At 45.6% G+C, this 20,564-nt stretch overlaps 1 protein-coding gene across 2 annotated transcripts; it reads right to left on the bottom strand.

The window, feature by feature from the left end:
• Nucleotides 1–364: 364 nt before the first annotated feature.
• LOC121270580 (zinc finger protein 239-like) lies at nucleotides 365–2,257 on the bottom strand. 2 transcript variants are annotated; one of them, XM_041175954.1, is made up of 2 exons: nucleotides 2,219–2,257; nucleotides 365–1,314 (listed from the first exon to the last, which is right to left on the bottom strand). In XM_041175954.1, the coding sequence occupies exon 2, from the start codon at nucleotides 969–971 to the stop codon at nucleotides 381–383; it is 591 nt and encodes a 196-aa protein (XP_041031888.1). In that variant the 5' UTR covers nucleotides 972–1,314; nucleotides 2,219–2,257; the 3' UTR covers nucleotides 365–380. The 2 variants fall into 2 exon arrangements, with proteins under 2 accessions (XP_041031888.1, XP_041031889.1); XM_041175955.1 differs by lacking the exon at nucleotides 2,219–2,257 and adding an exon at nucleotides 1,408–1,524.
• Nucleotides 2,258–20,564: the final 18,307 nt, after the last annotated feature.

Genomic DNA, 20,564 nt, shown 5'->3' with positions numbered 1-20,564 from the left:
TGATAATTTAATTTCAAAATGGAGGTGCCACTGTGAAGAATGTGGCAATCGGTAAGAATTGTGAGCAAGGATTAATCAGCACTTTGTACTTGGTGATGTTAATCAGTTGAACCTCCCAGACATTGAATTTGTAGATTTTGCACCAAAGATCAATTTAGGATTGTGGCAAAAGTTCCTAATTTTACTGCAAACTAATTCTTGAATTAAGCAGAAAGATTGGAGATGGCATTTTTAAAAAGAGACATTGTGACATCTCCAGAATATTAAACTGCAGTCAGTTATAGGGTTGTTAACATCAGCAGAAACAACCCAAATATTGTCAGATTATCAGACCAGATGTGATTAACAGCAGCAATTACAGCAGAATCCAATCACTGCAGTCACTTGTGAACCTGCTCGTGTCTCAGCAAGTGTTGTGACTGAGTGACTCCCGTCCCACACAAGGAGCAGGTGAACGGTCTGTCCCCAGTGTGAACTCGCTGATGTGTCAGCAGTTGGGATGACCAACGGAATCCCTTCCCACACATGGAGCAAATGAACGGCTTATCTCCATTGTGAGTACGTTGGTGTTCATTGAGGTCAATTGACTGCTGGAAGCTCTTTCCACAGGAAGTACAGCTGAATGGATTCTCCTTCGTGTGCATTCGGTGGTGTGACTGGAGGACGAATACCTGAGTGAATCCCTTCCCACACACGAAGCAAGTGAATGGTCTCCCACCCATGTGAATTCGCTGGTGTTCAGTGAGAATGGATGAAGACTTGAACCTCTCTCCACAGGTTGTGCAGCTGAATGGCTTCTTCTTAGTGTGAACTGGCTGGTGTGACCGAAGGCCGGATGACCGAGTGAATCCCTTCCCACACACGGAACAACTGAACGGCTTCTCCCCAGTGTGAATGTGTTGATGGATTTCCAGCCGAGATGAAGAATTGAACCCTTTACCACAGTCCTCACATTTCCACAGTTTCTCCATGATGCCAGTGTGTTTGTCTCCCTCCTGGTTGGACAATCAGTTGAAGCTCATCCACGCACAGAACACGTGTATGGTTTCTCCCCACTGTGAACAGTGTAATTTTTTTTTCAGGCTGTGTAACTGGTTAAAGCTCTTTCCACAGTTTATGAACTGGAACACTCTCACTCGGGTGTGTGTGTCTCGGTGCTTTTCCAGTCACACTGATGTTTGAAATCTTTTCCCACAGACAGAACAGACAAACATTTCTTCTTTCACATTCAAAGGTGAATTGAGTGACTCTGTCAGATCATGTGGTGATGTTCAGTTTGAGCTTCCTGCCTGTAAATCCACCCGTTCTAATACCCTGGAAAAGGAGTTTACAAAACACATCAATGTAAGTGCAGGATAGAAATTCTGAACTGACAATTCTAGTTTCTATGGAACCTGCTTTCCTCACTTTTTCCTGCAAAGCAGTAAATCCTCATCCCACACACTCTTCCTCCTCCTTGTACTGGAATCCAAACCTCAGAGTGAATAGCCATCCCTTAATTTATGGGATTTCCCTGTATTTAAGTCAACTATCCTTGGCCGCATGGTGCTGGGCACTGTTTGTCCCCTAAATTGGACCCCTCTCATTACGCAGAACCCTGTCCTCTACTGTTTCTGTGTTCCAACAGCTCTGTCAGCACCCCACCCAACACCCTCCCATCGACTCAAATGGCAGTGTGTCCTTTAAATTTTGTTGGTCAGCCTGCCAAACTCATCACACCATCTCCAACATTCCTTTCCCCAACAGCCAGTTTTCTCCTTCCCTCCACTCTGGCTAGGTTGAGTTCTCAAGCCTCTCTGTGCAGAGTGAGAATATAATCAATGAATCAATCATTTTCTCTCCTGGTCACTGGGACCCAGTAGCCCCGCCCACTCGCTGTTGCTTCACCAAGCTGGCGGCACAGAAAGTAAGGATTCCAGTGCAGGTTGTTATTGGGGGTTTGGGGCCTCCAGCGGGTGTTTCTGAATCCTCCCCGCCCACCTCCCAGGGTTTCCTTCCTTCCCACAGATCAGATTCCTCATTGATTTGAGCCCAAAGTGTAACCTCTTATTTATTGTCCCCCCTCCCCCATCCTCTGATGTGACCCATCCTCCACTCGCTGACCCAGGATGGCGGCCGTTAACCTGGGCCTGTTCGCGGGAGGCAAAAGCCCCGCACTGGTGTTTATGAAGCCTCCCATCCCGCTGCCTCCCTCATGACCCGCCCGGCAGTAATTTACCGGCTGCGAATTTCCACACAACCGCCTCAACTGTCCGCCATCACCCGCACTGCGCATACTCTAGCTCCCTGGACCAATAGGAAGAGGGGAGGGGTTTGAGGACCGCGAGGGAGTGGATGGCCCTGCAGCCAATCGGAGCGAATGAGGGGCGGGGCTGAGCCCGGATCTCCCTCATTGGCTGAAACTCGGCATCATTTTCAAAGCTGAGTTGTCTCAAACTCCAGGAGAAAACTGGACCTTTCTGTTTGTGGCTTTAAACAGATGAAACCCTGTGGGTGTGGAGCAAACATTTCAACATTTGTTAGTGAAATGGATTCATTCAGGACAGACAGCAGGGTTGATTTGAAGGAACAACACAGTGGAGTGAGAAAGGAAATTCAGTGGCAGGATTGGGGAGCTGGGACTTGTAACTGAAGGTTTGAGAACTGAAGTAATCTGCAGTAAGAAAGGAGAAAATGACAACAAACTGAATATGTAAATACATGGACCACCATTACTGGCTGTCTGGGCGAGTGCAGACCGAACAGCGCTTAAGAAGTTCGATACCACCCACCACAAGCAACCCACTTGATTGACAACCCATCCTCAAACATTCACTTCCTCCACCGCCGACGAACAGTAGCAACAGTGTGTACCATCTACAAGATGCACTGCAGAAACTCACCAGGTATCCTTAGACAGCATCTTCCAAACCCACAACCAGCACCAACCAGAACGACATGGGCAGCAAACACATAGGAACCCCTTGACCTGAAAGTTCCCCTCCAAGCCACTCACCATCCTGACTTGGAAATATATCACCTTTCCTTCACTGTTGCTGGGGCAAAATCCTGGAACTCCCTCCCTAAATGCACTGCGGACTGCAGAGGTTCAAAAAGGCAGCTCACCATCACCTTCTCAAGGGCAATTAAGGATAGGCAATAAATTCTGCCTTGGCCAGTGAGGCCCGCATCCAATGAATGAACTTAAATATAATGTCCCTCATCCCCGATTTTAATCGCTCCACCATTGGTGTCCATGCCTTCGGCTGCTTGGACACTCAACTCTGGAACTTACCTCCCTAAACCTCTCCACCTTTTCACTTCACTTTCCTCATTTAAGATACTCCTTAACTTCTTTAACTAAGCTTTTGGTCATCTGACCTAATATGTCCTTATACACCTGTGAAACTCCTTGGGACATTTTATTATGTTAAAAGCTCAGCCGTTGCAGTTGTTGTTGTATCTCCGTCAGACCCAATCACTGACTGAGTGAGTGAGTCTATATAAATGTAACTCAGATGGACACAGTTTGTTAGAACAGACCTAGGGAGAAGGAAGCTCTGAACTAACCTCTGGACTTTCTGTTCTCCACAATTGGGAACAGCAAATTTGAATTATGCAAATTTTCTTCACTCTAAATTAGCAAGCTTGGATAATGTTCCTGCCTGGTTTCACTTGGCATGCATATTAGCAGTTCATTCAGGCAACAACAGAAGTTAATGGGTTTTCGACGCAGATAAACATTGTTGCTCACCATCTCTAGGATGTCTCATAGTAAAGTGTGCTCATAAACACAGACGCAAGCAATGCTGTAATTGAACCAGAGGAAATGACAGAGCTGGTACAGAATCACTCCTTTAAATAATCGGGCTTCAGAATAGAGTATCAGGAAAAACGACCGAGGGAGTCGTGGAAACCGAGATGCAGTGCAGATCTGCTGGCTTCCCCTCTGTCTTCCACATGGATGCGATTTATGCGCCAGAAAGCTTCTCACCTGGAACAAAGAGAGATCAAATATAATTAATGCATCATTCTCAAAACTGTTCCCAGTAAAGTTCTTGGATTTTGTTTAAAAGCTAACTGCGCTCAATTTCAAAGAGCACCATATGATTTGCATTACCTGGTGAGTGGTGCCCTTTTGTCTAACAGTCATCTTTGCAATTCAATGTTGCTGTATATTTCAGAGAGTTTCAATACAAATGAAGACATCAATATCAGATAAAATATTGATATTAAATAGAGAATATCGGAACAAATTCTAAGCAAAGTTTGTTGAATTTCACCCTCCGAGGGTGAGAAGAGTGTTCCTAATGATTAAGCAGAAAGCAATGCTGCCTGAGACATTTGCTGGACGGACACTTCTATATGTTGAAATTCAAAACAAGCTGAGGCACCAGGGTGAAACCAAGTTGTCTCCCTGCAACAAGTGACATGCCTTTCAGTCCAACCATTGGAAACCTCCAAACATTCTGGTAGCTCAGCACTGCCCTGTTTGCTACACAAATATTTATCCTCTGTAAGATTTTGCTCCAAGAACAAAAATATTTTAAACCAAATAAAGTAAACAAAGTATTGAACATGTGATATTGGCAGGGCTCTGTTAACCCCAACAATCATTTTCCTCTGTAATATAGCATCCTCGACTAACAGGTTGAGGAGGAAAAGTAATAAGATTGTATAAATCAACACGGAAATAATGAGATGTTTGCCATATGAACATGATATAATTATACAATTGATCTCGTATCGAATTTACAAAAGTGTTATTTTTTCTGATCCAAGTATATTCGGAACCCAAGTCCAAATCTTCATGTCATTGGGTCAGGGAAACCCTGCGAATTATGGCAAACTAGGCATGAATTCTGCAGAAACTCCTTTTTCAAAAGGGAATTGGGAAATTAAATGAATGGGTGAAAAAACACAAGTTTTTTGAAAGAGAAAGAAATTGTGATTAGTTTGTTTGCTCTTTTAAAAAGGGGACAGAGATCAGATGATGGAAGGGCCTCTTCTGCCATTGTATGGATACATGGTGCTATGCCATTTTATGATTACATCTCTCTGCAGCATTCCTGATAATAGCAGCTGAATTCCATTTCTCCGAAACAGGGACCTAGAGTGCTGCTGCGTAACAGCACAGTAAAACATTCCAGATTAGCTCATTGCAGCCAAGGCCTTCACTTGTTTCTGTGGTGCAGTGGTTATCACATTTACCCAGCATGAGTAGAATCTCAGGTTCAAAACTAGCCAGAAGCAATATCAAAGTTTGCTTATCTAAGTGTGAGTAAAAGTTGCATCATTCCTGGGACATGCCTTGCTCTCCCTCTCTCTGTCTATGACATTTGTCCCTCTGTTCCTTTTTGCAAAGTGTGATATTCTGAGAAGCTGTTTTCCCCTGGCTGGAGCATCTAGAACTGGGCTTACATTCTCCAGATGATCTGTCAGCCATTTAGGACTGAGGTGAGTCACTCAAAGGCTGGTGAATCTTTGAAATATTCTGCCCCAGATGCCTGTGGATGCTCAGACATCAAGTATTCAAAAGTGAATTGGATAGATTCTTGTCCTGTACTTTTAAGTGACAGGGTGATCAGGGGGAAGTGGCACAAACAGGGCCAGATATTCCTTTTCTCTGTAACTATTCTCTGATTTTATACAGACATCATTAGAGTCTTTGTGTGGACTGTAGTAGTGGCTGGCTGGTTACAGTGATGGGTTTAAAATTCATTGGGATTTCCCCACGTAGGTTAGAATCATACTGATTGTTCCTGGCTTTAACTGAGAGTCTGTAAATTAATTATCGGTTAAATGGAATAAAAACCTTCCAGATCTGATCCCAAATCCCATGCTCGTGCTCAATGATAAGAAAACTTCTCACTGAATTTGCTCAGTCTCCTGAGGTCAGAAGAGGGAGGAAGGTGGACTCTGATGTACTAGGTTGTAAGATAATCGAATGACTGTGAAGGCAGTCGGAGTGGGGATGAAAATGAACCAATTTTAGAAAGTTACAGGACAGAAAGAGGCCATTCAGCCCAGTGTGCTGCTTTGAAAGAGCCGCTGTGATTGGTTGTTCTCAAGTGATATTTGTTCCAGTTTGAACAGCACAAATTAAAATCCATCCCATTTCCACTCACATTTAGCCCTGCACCATCATCTCTCAATGTATCATGCCTTGCAACTGATCACATCCTTCCATTTTGCCCTTTCATTCCCTCCCTCTGCCTTGTTTTTCACCTGTTACATATCTGACTTTTTCAGCTCTGATGAAAGATCATCCAGCTGCAAGATTCACTCTGTTTCTCACTCCACAGATGCAAGCAGACCTGGTTTCATTTCATATGGGATTTTGGTTAATGGTGACCGTCCACACAGCACCAAGAAAGAGTGTTGCCCTGGCTGGGAATCGAACCCAGGCCACGGCTGTAAAAGTGCTGAATCCAAACCACCAGGGAAGCTGGTAGGCAGCTTTCCAAATTAGATGATAATCATCTCTTTGCCCACTGGTGCCCTTCAGATCACTGACACTACAGACAGGTTTCTCACACAAAATGGTTCGTTTTGTTAACCTTTGGTCACTGGCCATTGAGCCCGGGCCGTGACGGTGAAGGCATTGACTCTGAACTACCTAGGGTCCACCATCACCGGCTCAGTGTCGCCTTGCCCATCATTCCTTGCGTCAGTTAATCCATCCTGCCTTGCTCTCCATCACAGACCTTCCCTTTTGGTCTCTGTACAGAGTGAATCTGAGCTTTACAATCAGAAAATGCTGGAAATGCTCAGCAAATGATCAGGCAGCAACTGTGGAGAAATAAACAAAGTTCATGTCTCTGATCAATTACCTTCCAACGGAACTGGTAAATGTTAGAGATGTAACAGGTTTTAAACAAATACAGAGACAGGGAAAGGGGAGACAAGAACAAAAGGGACAGTTGGTGTATGAGAAGGTTTGGCCCCGGTTGGAGTATCTTGCATCCCAGAGATAGGCAGTGACCCGCTGATTGAAGATGCTGTCGCTGTTTTCTGTTGGCAGTGGGTGATTGGAAAGTGTGGGGAAAAATCCTGCTGCTTGTCCCGGAGCAGAGAGAATAATATGTTGGGTTTGACGCCCTGTCTGAAATGTAGCTTTGACCGACTGTTATTAATGGAGCATTTAATAATCTTACACAAATCAACATCAATCAGCCAGAATGTGCGGGTTTGAGGGAAGCTTTCTGAACAATCAGGGCTGCAAATGGAAGATTCTGTCGAGTTTTAAACTGTAGAAGGGAAGAGCTAATGTCACATAGCTGTAAGATGTTATATTCAATTAATATTTAACAACAAAGGTGAATTCTTATTCACACTTAAATATGTTCTGATAATGTTCCTATTTCTTATGATTGATAATCATCAATCTTTCTTGATAAACCTGCAGCAGACTAACACATCATTGTTCTGCTATACTCAGCATTATAATTGGATTTATCAGATATTTGTATCACTCTGAGCTTGGGTTGTGGACTGTAATTTCTTCACTCTTCTCTGGTGATCTTCTCCAGAAAGGCTGGGATAGATAGAATCATTTGGTCTGTAAGATACAGTCAGTGTGAGGATGGTAATGGAACATTCTGTCAAAGCTCACAGACACCTGATCACTTACCAAGTGATTATGCAAAAATTTAATTCAAACAATCACAGTCACTGCCAGTGATTCTCTGGCTACAATGAGACAGATAAGAAAGGAATCAGGAGTGTGCAATCCCACCCAGCTGGACAACAGTGGAGAGATATTGGAGGAGAGTTTGGTTAATGATGCCAAAGACTGCAAACTGGCTGAGAAGGACAATGAGAGATAGTTTAATCTCAGTCACATTCACGTAGGATACAATTTGTGACTTTGCTAATTTGTTTCAATACTGTGACAGGAGTAAAAGTTTAATTGGAGCGATTCACACATGGAGTCCCAGGGTTTATGGGCATAGATTTGGGAGATGACAAGGATTTTGGAGAGGAAAGGGTGGTTAGGGATGGGATGGGACTTTGTAAGGGCATTGGCATCAAGAATGGGTTAGTGGACAGGAGGGCAGCAGCAGAGGCAGCTGATCGAATTTTCTCAATCTTAGTGACAAAGAAGCTCCATGATCTCCTCACACTTGTTGGGGGTGAGGATGGAGGAGACAGCAGAGAGGGAAAGCCCTTCAAAATGAACTAACTTGTGTTGGAGATATTAAAAAGAATCGACACTGTTTTTAACACAAAGGTAATTTATTTGACCTTTATCGACAATATTAGTCACCATAACTGGGTTGCAGTTTATTATCACCAAAAAAGAGCCCAAAGAACATAGTTCAGTCCTGGATATGATTAACAGCAAAATCCAATCATTGTCATTACTTGTGAACTTGCTGGTGTCTCAGCAGTGTAGATAAATAAACAAACCCCTTCCCACATTCAGAGCATGTAAATGGTCTCTCCCCAGTGTGAACTCGCTGGTGTGTCAGCAGGTTGGCTGGGTGAGTGAATCCCTTCCCACACTCAAAGCAGATGAATGGTCACCCACTCCCCCCAGTCTGAACCCGGTGGTGTGTTAACAGGATAGATAACTGAGTGAATCCCTTTCCACGCTCAGGGGAGGTGAACAGCCACTCCCCAGTGTGAACTTGCTGGTGTACAATGAGTTGAGATGATCGCCTGAATCCAGTCCCTCAGTGAGAGCACCTGAATTGTCTCTCATCAGTGTGAGCACGTTGATGGGACATCAGGTCCTGGGTGCTTTTAAAACACTTCCCACAGTCTGGGCATTTAAAAGGTCTCTCGTCAGTATGAACTCGCTGGTCTGTCAGTAGATGGGATTGCTGAGTGAATCCCTTCCCACACATGGAGCAGGTGAATGGCCTCTCATCACTGTGACCATGCTGGTGTCTCAGAAATTGGATGACTGAGTGAATCCCTTCCCACATATAGAGCAGGTGAACGGCCTCTCCCCAGTGTGACTGTGCTTGTGTGCAGTGAGTTGAGACAACCACCTGAACCCAATCCCGCAGTGAGAGCACCTGAATGGTCTCTCGTCAGTGTGAACACGTTGATGGCGCCTCAGTTCCATGGAACCTTTATAGCACTTCCTGCAGACTGGACATTTAAAAGGTCTCTCCTCAGTGTGAACTCACTGGTGTTCCCGCAGGTTGGATGATTGAATGAATCCCTTCCCACACTAAGAGCAGGTGAATGGCCTTTCCCCAGAGTGAACTCGCTGGTGTATCAGCAGGTTGGATGAACGAGTGAATCCCTTCCCACACTCGGAGCAGGTGAACGGTTTCTCCCCAGTGTGAGTGCACCAATGACTTTCCAGGTCAGACGACGATTTGAATCCCTTCCCACAATCCCCACATTGCCATGGTTTTATCCCGTTGTGACAGCATTTATGTTTTGACATCTCAGATGATTGGCTGAAGCCTCATCCACACCCAGAACACGTGTACGGTTTCTCTCCGCTGTGAATGGTGCTTTTTCCTTCCATGTTCAAAATTCAATGATATTTAGGTTATGATAAATTGGGCAACTCTGTCAGATCCTGATGTGATGATTGGTTTGAGTTGCTCAACTGCAAATCCTCTCCACCTAATACCCTGTGACATTTATTTAAAACAGAAAAAGGGAGTGAGAGAGAACCCACGAAAACACAAAGGCAGGTTGTGAAATTGAGTTGAATGAATCTAGTAATTTATGGGGCTGGCACCAGGAAAAAGTGACCATGAAAACTGCTGGATTATCAAAATATCCAACTGGTTCACGAATGTCCTTCAGAAACATAGAAACTAGGAGCAGGAGTAGGTCATTCGGCCCTTCAAGACTGCTCCGCCATTCAACATGATCATGGCTGTTCCTCTATCTCAACGCCATATTCCCACTTTCTCTCTATACCCCTTGATGTCCCTAATATCCAAAAAATGATCAATTTCTTGAATAAACTCAGTGACCCAGCCTCCACAGGCTTCTGTTATCTCATCAAAAACCTTAAGCAATTTAGTTAAACGTGACTTTCCCTTAACAAATCCAAGCTGGCTTTCTTTAATTAACCCACATTTGCTCAAATGACTATTAAATTTGTTCTGAATGACCATTTCTGGAAGCTTCCCCAGCACCAAGATTAAACTGACTGGTCTGTAGTTGTTGGGCTTCTCTTTACACCTTTTCTGAATAAAGATGTAACATTTGCAATTCTCCAGTCCCTGTGTCAGCAACTCTTGAATCTCAGGAAGACTGGAAAATTATGGCCAGTGCTTCCACAATTTCCACTCTAATTTCCCTCAGTATCCTTGGATGCATCTCATCCAGTCCTGGGGCTTTGTCAACTTTATCAGACAGTCTATCCAATATCTCCTCCTTATCAATTTTAAACCCCACAAGAGACTGAACTATCTCCTTTTTCATAATTACCTGTGCAGCATACTTTCCCTTGATAAAGGCAGATGCAAAATATTCATTTAATACCTCATTCATGCCCGCTGCTTCCATGTGTAAGTCATCTTTTTGGTCCCTAATTGCCCCACTCCTTCTTGTAACACCCTTTTATCGTTTATATGCCCATAGAAGACTTCTTGATTTATTTCCATGTTAGCTTTCAGTCTCTTTTCATGCTCTCTCTCTGCTTCTCGTATTTGGTTTTCCAAATCCCTCTGAACCTTCTCTATTCAGCCTGCTTCTTGGTTTTATTATCCAGCTGATGTGTCATAAGTACACTTTTTCTCCTTTATCTCAATCTCTTTTCTCATCGGGATAGCTGTGGATTTGTTTACTGTACCTTTCCCCTTCATGGGAATATGTCTTTGTGTCAGAATTATATCTTCTTTAAAGGCAGTCCATTACTCAGTTACAGTTTCACCTGCCAACCTTTGATTCATTAGACCATAAGACGTAGGAGCAGAAGTCAGCCATTCACCCCATCGAATCTGCTCTGCCATTCAATGAGATCATGGCTGATCTGAGAATCCTCAACTCCACTTTCCTGCCTTTTCTCCATAACAATTGATACCTTTACTGATTAAAAATCTGTCTATCTCAGCCTTGAATATACTTAACGACCCAACCTCTACAGCCCTCTGCAATAAAGAGTTCCACAGATTCACTATCCTGAGAGAAGAAATTCCTCCTCATCTCTGTCTTAAATGGGCAACCTTCTGAGATTATACCCCCTGATCCCAGACTCTCTCACAAGGGGAAACAACCTCTCAGTATCTAATCTGTCAAGAGCCCTAAGAATTTTATATGTTTCAATAAGGTTATCTCTCATTCTTCGAAACTCCAATGAGTACAGGCACAACCTACTCAATCTCTCCCCATAAGAAAATCCCTCCATACTCGGGATCAACTGAGTGAATACTCTCTGGACTGTCTCCAATGCCAGCATATCTTTCCTTAGATAAAGGGACAAAGATTGGGAAACTTTTAAAGATCAACAAAGGGTTACTAAAAAGATAATAAAAAGAGCAAAGGTAAATAATGAAAGAAAACTAGCGCAAAATGTAAAAACTGATCGCAAAAGCTTCTACAAGTACATAAAAGAGAGTAGCTAAAGTGAATGTTGGTCCCTTGGAGGGTGAGACTGGGAAGTTAATAGTGGAGAATGCAGAAATGGCAGAGACGCTTAATCAATATTTTGCCTTAGTTTTCACAGTGGAGGACACTAGTACCACCCCAATACTAACAGGTAGTGCAGAGGGTACAGAGAAGGAGGAACTTAGAACAATCACCATCACTAGAGAAAAAGTACTGAGCAAACTCTTGGGATTAAAGGGTGACAAGTCCCCAGGAGCTGATGGCCAACATCCCAGGGTCTTAAAGGAAGTGGCAGTGGGGATAGTGGATGCATTGGCTACAATATTCCAAAATTCACTGGATTCTGGAAAGGTTTCAGTGGTTGGAAAAATGCTAATATAATGCCCTTATTCAAGAAAAGGGGGGTGGTGGGGGGAGGCAGAAAGTAGGAAACTATAGACCAGTTAGTTTAACTTCTGTTGTTGGGAAATTGTTGGAATCCATTATTAAAGAGGTTGTAATGGAGTATTTGGAAAGTCAAAATGCAATTCATCAGAGTGAGCATGGTTTTATAAAGAGTAAATCATGTTTGACTAATTTCTAGATTTCTTTGAAGATGTGACAAGCAAAGTGGGTAATGGGGATCCTGTAGATGTAGTATATCTGGACTTTTAGAAGGCCTTTGATAAGGTGCTGCACAAAAGATTAATACACAAGATAAGATCACACAGAGTTAGGGGTAATATATCACCTTGGAGAGAGGATTGGCCAACCAACAGAAAGCAGAGAGTTGGGATAAATGGGTCTTTTTCTGGATGGCAAGCTGTAACTACACAGCCACAGGGTTCGGTCCTTGGGCCCCAACTATTTACAGTCTATATTAATGACTTGGATTCAGGAGTAGAAGGTATGATAGCTAAATTTGCAAATGACACCAAAATAGCTGGGAAAGTAAGTTGCAATGAAGAAATAAAAAATTTACAAATGGATATGGACAGGTCAGGTGAATGGGCCAGAATTTGACAGATGGAGTTTAACATGGTTAAGTGTGAGGTTAACGATTTTGGTCAGAAGAATAAAAAGACGACTTATTACTTAAATGGGGAGAAACTTCAGAATAATTCAGTGCAGGGGGATCTGGATGTCCTTGTGTATGAGTCGCTGAAAGCTGGTGTGCAGGTACAGCAGGTAATAAGGAAGCCAAATGGAATTTTGGCATTTATTGCTAAGGGAATAGAGTACAAAAATAGTTGTTGCAAATGTACAAGGCATTGGTGAGAACGCAGCTGGAATACTGTGCACAGTTTTGGTTCCCTTACTTGAGGAAGGATGTAGTTGCATTGGAGGTGGTTCAGAAGAATTTAAAACAAAAACAGAATTTCCTGGAAAAACTCAGCAGGTCTGGCAGCATTGGCGGAGAAGAAAAGAGTTGACGTTTCGAGTTCTCATGACCCTTCAGCAGAACTGAGTAATATTAGGAGAGGGATGAAATATAAGCTGGTTTAAGGTGGGGGCGGGGGAGAAGTTGGAAGGGGGGGTGTTGTTGTAGGGACAATTAAGCAGTGATAGGAGCAGATAATCAAAAGATGTCACAGACAAAAGAACAAAAGAACACAGAGGTGTTGAAGTTGGTGATATTATCTAAACGAATGTGCTAATTAAGAATGGATGGTAGGGCACTCAAGGTATAGCTCTATTGGGGGTGGGGGGGATAAAAGATTTAAAAATAATGGAAATAGGTGGGAAAAGAAAAATCTATATAAATTATTGGAAGAAACAAAAGGAAGGGGGAAGAAACAGAAAGGGGGTGGGGATGGAGGAGGGAGTTCAAGATCTAAAGTTGTTGAATTCAATATTCAGTCCGGAAGGCTGTAAAGTGCCTAGTCGGAAGATGAGGTGCTGTTCCTCCAGTTTGCATTGGGCTTCACTGGAACAATGCAGCAGGCCAAGGACAGACATGTGGGCAAGAGAGCATGGTGGAGTGTTAAAATGGCAAGCGACAGGGAGGTTTGGGTCATTCTTGCGGACAGACCGCAGGTGTTCTGCAAAGCGGTAGCCCAGTTTACATTTGGTCTCTCCAATGTAGAGGAGGCCGCATCGGGAGGAACAAATGTAGTAGACTAAGTTGGGGGAAATGCAAGTGAAATGCTCCTTCACTTGAAAGGACTGTTTGGGCCCTTGGACGGTGAGGAGAGAGGAAGTGAAGGGGCAGGTGTTGCATCTCTTGCGTGGGCATGGGGTGGTGCCATAGGAGGGGGTTGAGGAGTAGGGGGTGATGGAGGAGTGGACCAGGATGTCCAGGAGGGAATGATCCCTACGGCATGCCGCCGGGGGGTGAAGGGAAGATGTGTTTGGTGGTGGCATCATGCTGGAGTTGGTGGAAATGGCGGAGGATGATCCTTTGAATGCGGAGGCTGAGGGTGATAAGTGAGGACAAGGGGGACCCTATCAAGTTTCTGGGAGGGAGGAGAAGCCATGAGGGCGGATGCGTGGGAGATGGGCTGGACACGGTTGAGGGCCCTGTTAATGACCGTGGGTGGAAAACCTCAGTTAAGGAAGGAGGACATGTCAGAGGACCTGTTTTTGAAGGTAGCATCATCAGAACAGATGCGACGGAGGCGAAGGAACTGAGAGAATAGGATGGACTACTTACAGGAAGCGGGGTGTGAGGAGCTGTAGTCGAGGTAGCTGTGGGAGTCGGTAGGCTTGTAATGGATACTGGTGGACAGTCTATCACCAGAGATTGAGACAGAGAGATCAAGGAAGGGAAGGGAAGTGTCAGAGATGGCCCACGTGAATATGATGGAGGGGTGGAGATTGGAAGCAAAATTAATAAATTTTTCTAAGTCCCGACGAGAGCATGAAGCAGCACGAAAGTAATCATCGATGTACCGGAGAAAGAGTTGTGGAAGGGGGCCGGAGTAGGACTGGAACAAGGAATGTTCCACATACCCCATTAAGAGACAGGCATAGCTGGGGCCCATGCGGATACCCATAGCCACACCTTTTATTTGGAGGAAGTGAGAGGAGTTGAAGGAGAAATTATTCAGTGTGAGAACAAGTTCAGCCAGACGGAGGAGAGTAGTGGTGGATGGGGATTGTTCGGGCCTCTGTTCGAGGAAGAAGCTAAGGGCCCTCAGACCATCCTGGTGGGGGATGGAGGTGTAGAGGGATTGGACGTCCATGGTGAAGAGGAAGCGGTTGGGGCCAGGGAACTGGAAATTGTTGATGTGACGTAAGGTGTCAGAGGAATCACGGATGTAGGTGGGAAGGGACTGGACAAGGGGAGAGAGAAGGGAGTCAAGATAGCGAGAAATGAGTTCCGTGGGGCAGGAGCAAACTGACATGATCGGTCTACCGGGACAGTTCTGTTTGTGGATTCTGGGTAGGAGGTAGAAGCGGGCCATCGGAGTTTGGGCGACTATCAGCTTGGAAGCTGTGGGAGGAAGATCTCCAGAGGAGATGAGGTCAGTGACAGTCCTGGAAACAATGGCTTGATGTTCAGTGGTGGGGTCATGGTCCAGGGAGAGGTAGGAGGAAGTGTATGCGAGTTGACGCTCAGCCTCCGTGAGGTAGAGGTCAGTGTGCCAGACAACAACAGCACCACCCTTGTCAGCAGGTTTGATAACAATGTCAGGGTTGGACCTGAGAGAACGGAATGCAGTAAGTTCAGAGAGAGATTAGAATGGGTGAAAGGAGCAGAGAAATTGAGATGACTAATGTCGCGCCGACAGTTCTCAATGAAAAGATCAAGAGAAGCTAAGAATCCAGAGGGAGGGGTCCAGGTGGAGGGAGAATATTGGAGGTGGGTAAAAGGATCCGTTGAACGGGGAGAGGACTCCTGCCCAAAGAAGTGAGCCCAGAGACGAAGACGGCGAAAGAAGAGTTCAGCATCGTGCCGGGCCCGAAATTCATTGAGATGAGGGCGTAAGGGTATGAAACTAAGTCCTTTGCTGAGCACTAAACATTCAGCGTTGGAGAGGGGAAGGTCAGGAGGTATAGTGAATACATGGCTGGGGCTGGGATTGGAAGATGGGGTGGGGACGGAGGGACAGGCAGGAGTGGAGGGTCCTAGATGGGTGTTGGTGTCGATGAGTTGTTGGAGCTTGCGTTCCTTAGCACTTGAGAGAAAGAGAAAAAGTTTCTTGTTGAGGCATCGGATGAGATGAAGAATAAAATGAAACTGGGGGCACGCGCAGCTTTGAAAAAGGGTACGGCGGTGCTGCTGGTGTCCTGGTGTTTGACAAGGTGTTTACTAAAACCTGCTTTCACAGCCATGTCTCCTTTCTCAGTGACTGTCTCCGTCTCCGACTTACCCCATGTGGATTTCAACTGAAATTCCACCCCTCATGTTTCGAACCCACCCAGGATTACAGGTATCTCCGGGACATAAAACGTTTCTCGGACTGCTGTTCCCGTCACATTCTGAGATCCACACTCAGTTCCATGCGCCGCCATATGAACACATTCGACCTCTCCCTCCAGCAGCACCGCCGTACCCTTTTTCAAAGCTGCGCGTGCCCCCAGTTTCATTTTATTCTTCGTCTCATCCGACGCCTCAACAAGAAACTTTTTCTCTTTCTCTCAAGTGCTAAGGAACGCAAGCTCCAACAACTCATCGACACCAACACCCATCTGGGACCCTCCACCCCTACCTGTCTCTCCGTCCCCACCCCATCTTCCAAACCCAGCCCCAGCCGTGTATTCACTATACCCCCTGACCTTCCACTCGCCGACGTTGAACGTTCAGTGCTCAGCAAAGGACTTAGTTTCATACCCTTACGCCCTCATCTCAATGAATTTCGGGCTCGGCACGATGCTGAACTCTTCTTTCGCCGTCTTCGTCTCCGGGGCTCACTTCTTTGGGCAGGAATCCTCTCCCCATTCAATGGATCCTTTTTCCCACCTCCAATATTCTCCCTCCACCTGGACCCCTCCCTCTGGATTCTTAGCTTCTCTTGATCTTTTCATTGAGAACTGTCGGCTCGACATTAGTCATCTCAATTTCTCTGCTCCTCTCACCCATTCTTATCTGTCTCTCTCTGAACTTACTGCACTCTGTTCTCTCAGGTCCAACCCCAACATTGTCATCAAACCCACTGCCAAGGGTGGTGCTGTTGTTGTCTGGCGCACTGACCTCTACCTCGCGGAGGCTGAGCGTCAACTCACAAACACTTCCTCCTACCTCTCCCTGGACCATGACCCCACCACTGAACATCAAGCCATTGTTTCCAGGACTGTCACTAACCTCATCTCCTCTGGAGATATTCCTCCCACAGCAACCAACCTGATAGTCGCCCAACCTCGGACGGCCCGCTTCTACCTCCTACCCCAAATCCACAAACAGACCGATCGTGTCAGTTTGCTCCTGCCCCATTGAACTCATTTCTCATTATCTTGACTCCCTTCTCTCTCCCCTTGTCCAGTCCCTTCCCACCTACATCCGTGATTCCTCTGACACCTTACGTCACATCAACAATTTCCAGTTCCCTGGCCCCAACCGCTTCCTCTTCACCATGGATGTCCAATCCCTCTACACATCCATCCCCCACGAGGATAGTCTGAGGGCCCTTAGCTTCTTCCTTGTACAGAGGCCCGAACAATCCCCATCCACCACTACTCTCCTCCGTCTGGCTGAACTTGTTCTCACACTGAATAATTTCTCCTTCAACTCCTCTCACTTCCTCCAAATAAAAGGTGTGGCTATGGGTACCCGCATGGGCCCCAGCTATGCCTGTCTCTTTATGGGGTATATGGAACATTCCTTGTTCCAGTCCTACTCTGGCCCCCTTCCACAATTCTTTCTCCGGTACATCGATGATTACTTTGGTGCTGCTTCATGCTCTCATCGGGACTTGGAAAAATTTATTAATTTTGCTTCCAATCTCCACCCCTCTATCATTTTCACGTGGTCCATCTCTGAAACTTCCCTTCCCTTCCTTGACCTCTCTGTCTCAATCTCTGGTGATAGACTGCCCACCAATATCCATTACAGACCTACTGACTCCCACAGCTACCTCGACTACAGCACCTCACACCCCGCTTCCTGTAAAGACTCCATCCCATTCTCTCAGTTCCTTCGCCTCCGTCGCATCTGTTCTGATGATGCTACCTTCAAAAACAGTTCCTCTGACATGTCCTTCTTCTTCCTTAACCAAGGTTTTCCATTCACGGTCGTTTACAGGGCCCTCAACCGTGTCCAGCCCATCTCCCGCGCATCCGCCCTCATGGCTTCTCCTCCCTCCCAGAAACCTGATAGGGTCCCCCTTGTCCTCACTTATCACCCCACCAGCCTCCGCATTCAAAGAATCATCCTCCGCCATTTCCGCCAAATCCAGCATGATGTCACCACCAAACACATCTTCCCTTCACCCCTTCTGGCGGCATTCCGTAGGGATCGTTCCCTCCAGGACACCCTGGTCCACTCGTCCATCACCCCCTACTCCTCAACCCCCACCTATGGCACCTCCCCATGCCCATACAAAAGATGCAACACCTGCCCCTTCACTTCCTCTCTCCTCACCGTCCAAGGGCCCAAACACTCCTTTCAAGTGAAGCAGCATTTCACTTGCATTTACCCCAACTTAGTCTACTGCATTCTTTGCACCCAATGCAGTCTCCTCTACATTGGAGAGACGAAACATAAACTGGGCGACTGCTTTGCAGAACACCTGCGGTCTGTCCGCAAGAATAACCCAAACCTCCCTGTTGCTTGCCATTTTAACACTCCACCCTGCTCTCTTGCCCACATGTCTGTCCTTGGCTTGCTGCATTGTTCCAGTGAAGCCCAACGCAAACTGGAGGAACAGCACCTCATCTTCCAAATAGGCACTTTACAGCCTCCCGGACTGAATATTGAATTCAACACCCTTAGATCTTGAACTCCCTCCTCCATCCCCACCCCCTTTCTGTTTCTTCCCCCTTCCTTTTGTTTTCCAATAATTTATATAGATTTTTCTTTTCCCACCTATTTCGATTATTTTTAAATCTTTTATCCCCCCCCCCACCCACACTAGAGCTATACCTTGAGTGCCCTACCATCCATTCTTAATTAGCACATTCGTTTAGATAATATCACCAACTTCAACACCTGTGTTCTTTTGTCTGAGATATCTTTTGATTATCTGCTCCTATCACTGCTTGCTTGACCCTACAACCACACCCCCCCTTCCACTTCTCTCCCCCCACCTTAAACCAGTTTATATTTCACCCCTTTCCTTGGATTCACCTAGTTCTGTTGAAGGGTCATAAGGACTCGAAACGTCAACTCTTTTCTCCTCCGTCGGTGCTGCCAGACCTGCTGAGTTTTTCCAGGTAATTCAGATTCTGAATAATGGCGGATGAGACTACCCAGAATTCTCCGCGCTGGTGAATACACCCTATCTCCGTCATAAGGGCAGTAACGCGCAAGCGCGTGAAGGCCCCCCCCCCCCCACCCCGGAAGCCGCCTGCCTGCGCGGAGCATGCGCTTTGCGGCTCCAGGCTGAGCGCAGTCTCGGTGAGAACGGGGGCGGCTCCTGGAGTCTGAATGAGAGCGGCCGGGAGCGGGGGGAACAAGGATTCCTGTAGGAGCTGTTAATCCATTTCACACAGGCAGCTACTTTTAATTTATGACGGGTTTATAGGAGTCAGTAGCAAAACCATATTGCCATTCCCCTGTTGCCTGTTGAGAAATTGATGGTGGGTTTTGTTCTTGAACAGCTGCAGCCCGTCTGGTGAAGGGGCTTCCACAAAACTGTTAGGTAAGGATGGGATGAAGCATTTAAGTTATAAAGAGAGGTTGGATACACTTGGGTTGTTTTCGTTGGAGTAGAGAAGACTGAGGGGAACCTGATCGAGGTGTACAAGATTGAGGGGCATGGACAGGGTGGAAGCTTAGTTGAAGGGTCAGTCTCGAGGGGACATAAGTTGAATATGAGGAGCAGGAGGTTTAGGGAGAATGTGAGGTAAAACCTTTTTACCCAGAGGGTGGTGACGGTCTGGAATGCACTGCCTTGGAGGGTGGTGGAGGTGGGTTGCCTCACATCCTTTAAAAAGTACCTGGATGAGCACTTGGCATGTCATAACATTCAAGGCTATGAGCCAAGTGCTGGTAAATGAAATTAGGTGGATAGGTCAGGTGTTTCTCACGTGTCGGTGCAGACTCGATGGGCTGAAGGGCCTCTTCTGCACCGTGTGGTTCTGTGATTCTGTGACTGAGAGGATCTTCACCCAGTGATGAAGCAACAGTGATGTGTGTCCAAGTCTGTAACATTGACTTACATTTATAATGGTGATGTGTGTCCAAGTCTGCAACATTGACTTAAATTTATAATGGTGATGTGTGTAAGTCTATAACATTGACTTACATTTATAATGGTGATGTGTGTCCAAGTCTGTAATATTGACTTACATTTATGTAACACCTTTGATGTCTGTTGTTTTATAGGAGTTTTACAACTAACACCTGACACTGAGACATGGAAGGAGGAATTGGGACTGATGATCTGGAGTTTGGTCAAAGAGGTAGGTTTGAAGGAGTGTCTTAAAGCAGGAAAGAAAGGCACAGAGGTGAAGAGATTTCTGAAGGGAATTCCAGAGCTCATGGCTTGGCACACCCACTAACACTGAAGCAATTGGAAATGGGGATGCTCAAGAGGTCAGAATTAGATGAGCGCAGGGATCTCAGAAAGCTGTGGGGCTGGAGATGACAGAAGTAGGGAAGGGTGAGGTGTCGAGGAATTTGAAAGCAAGGGTGAGAACTTTAAAATTGAGGTGCTGCTGAATCTGGGGGCTGTGTAAGTCAGCGAGCAGAAGGACACTCTTGAGATCTCTACGCTCATCTAATTCTGGCCTCTTGAGCTTTCTTTCCTCCTTTAAGATACTCCTTCAAATCTACCTCTTTGAACAAACTCCTGATTATCTGCCCTAATACCTCCTTATATGTCTCGATGTCAGATGTTAGTTGTAAAACTCCCATAAAACAACATACATCAAAGCTATTATATAAATGTAAGTCAATGTTGCGGACTTGGACAAACATCACTGTTATAAATTTAAGTCAATGTTACAGACTTGGACACATCACACCATTGTAA

The sequence above is a fragment of the Carcharodon carcharias genome, chromosome 27 (genome assembly GCF_017639515.1).
Source record: "Carcharodon carcharias isolate sCarCar2 chromosome 27, sCarCar2.pri, whole genome shotgun sequence".
Lineage (NCBI taxonomy): Eukaryota > Metazoa > Chordata > Chondrichthyes > Lamniformes > Lamnidae > Carcharodon > Carcharodon carcharias.
This window is presented reverse-complemented; position numbering and strand designations above follow the sequence as displayed.

Excerpts from the sequence above, each read along its gene's own strand:
- LOC121270580 (XM_041175954.1), bottom strand. The coding sequence starts at position 971 with ATGGAGAAACTGTGGAAATGTGAGGACTGTGGTAAAGGGTTCAATTCT.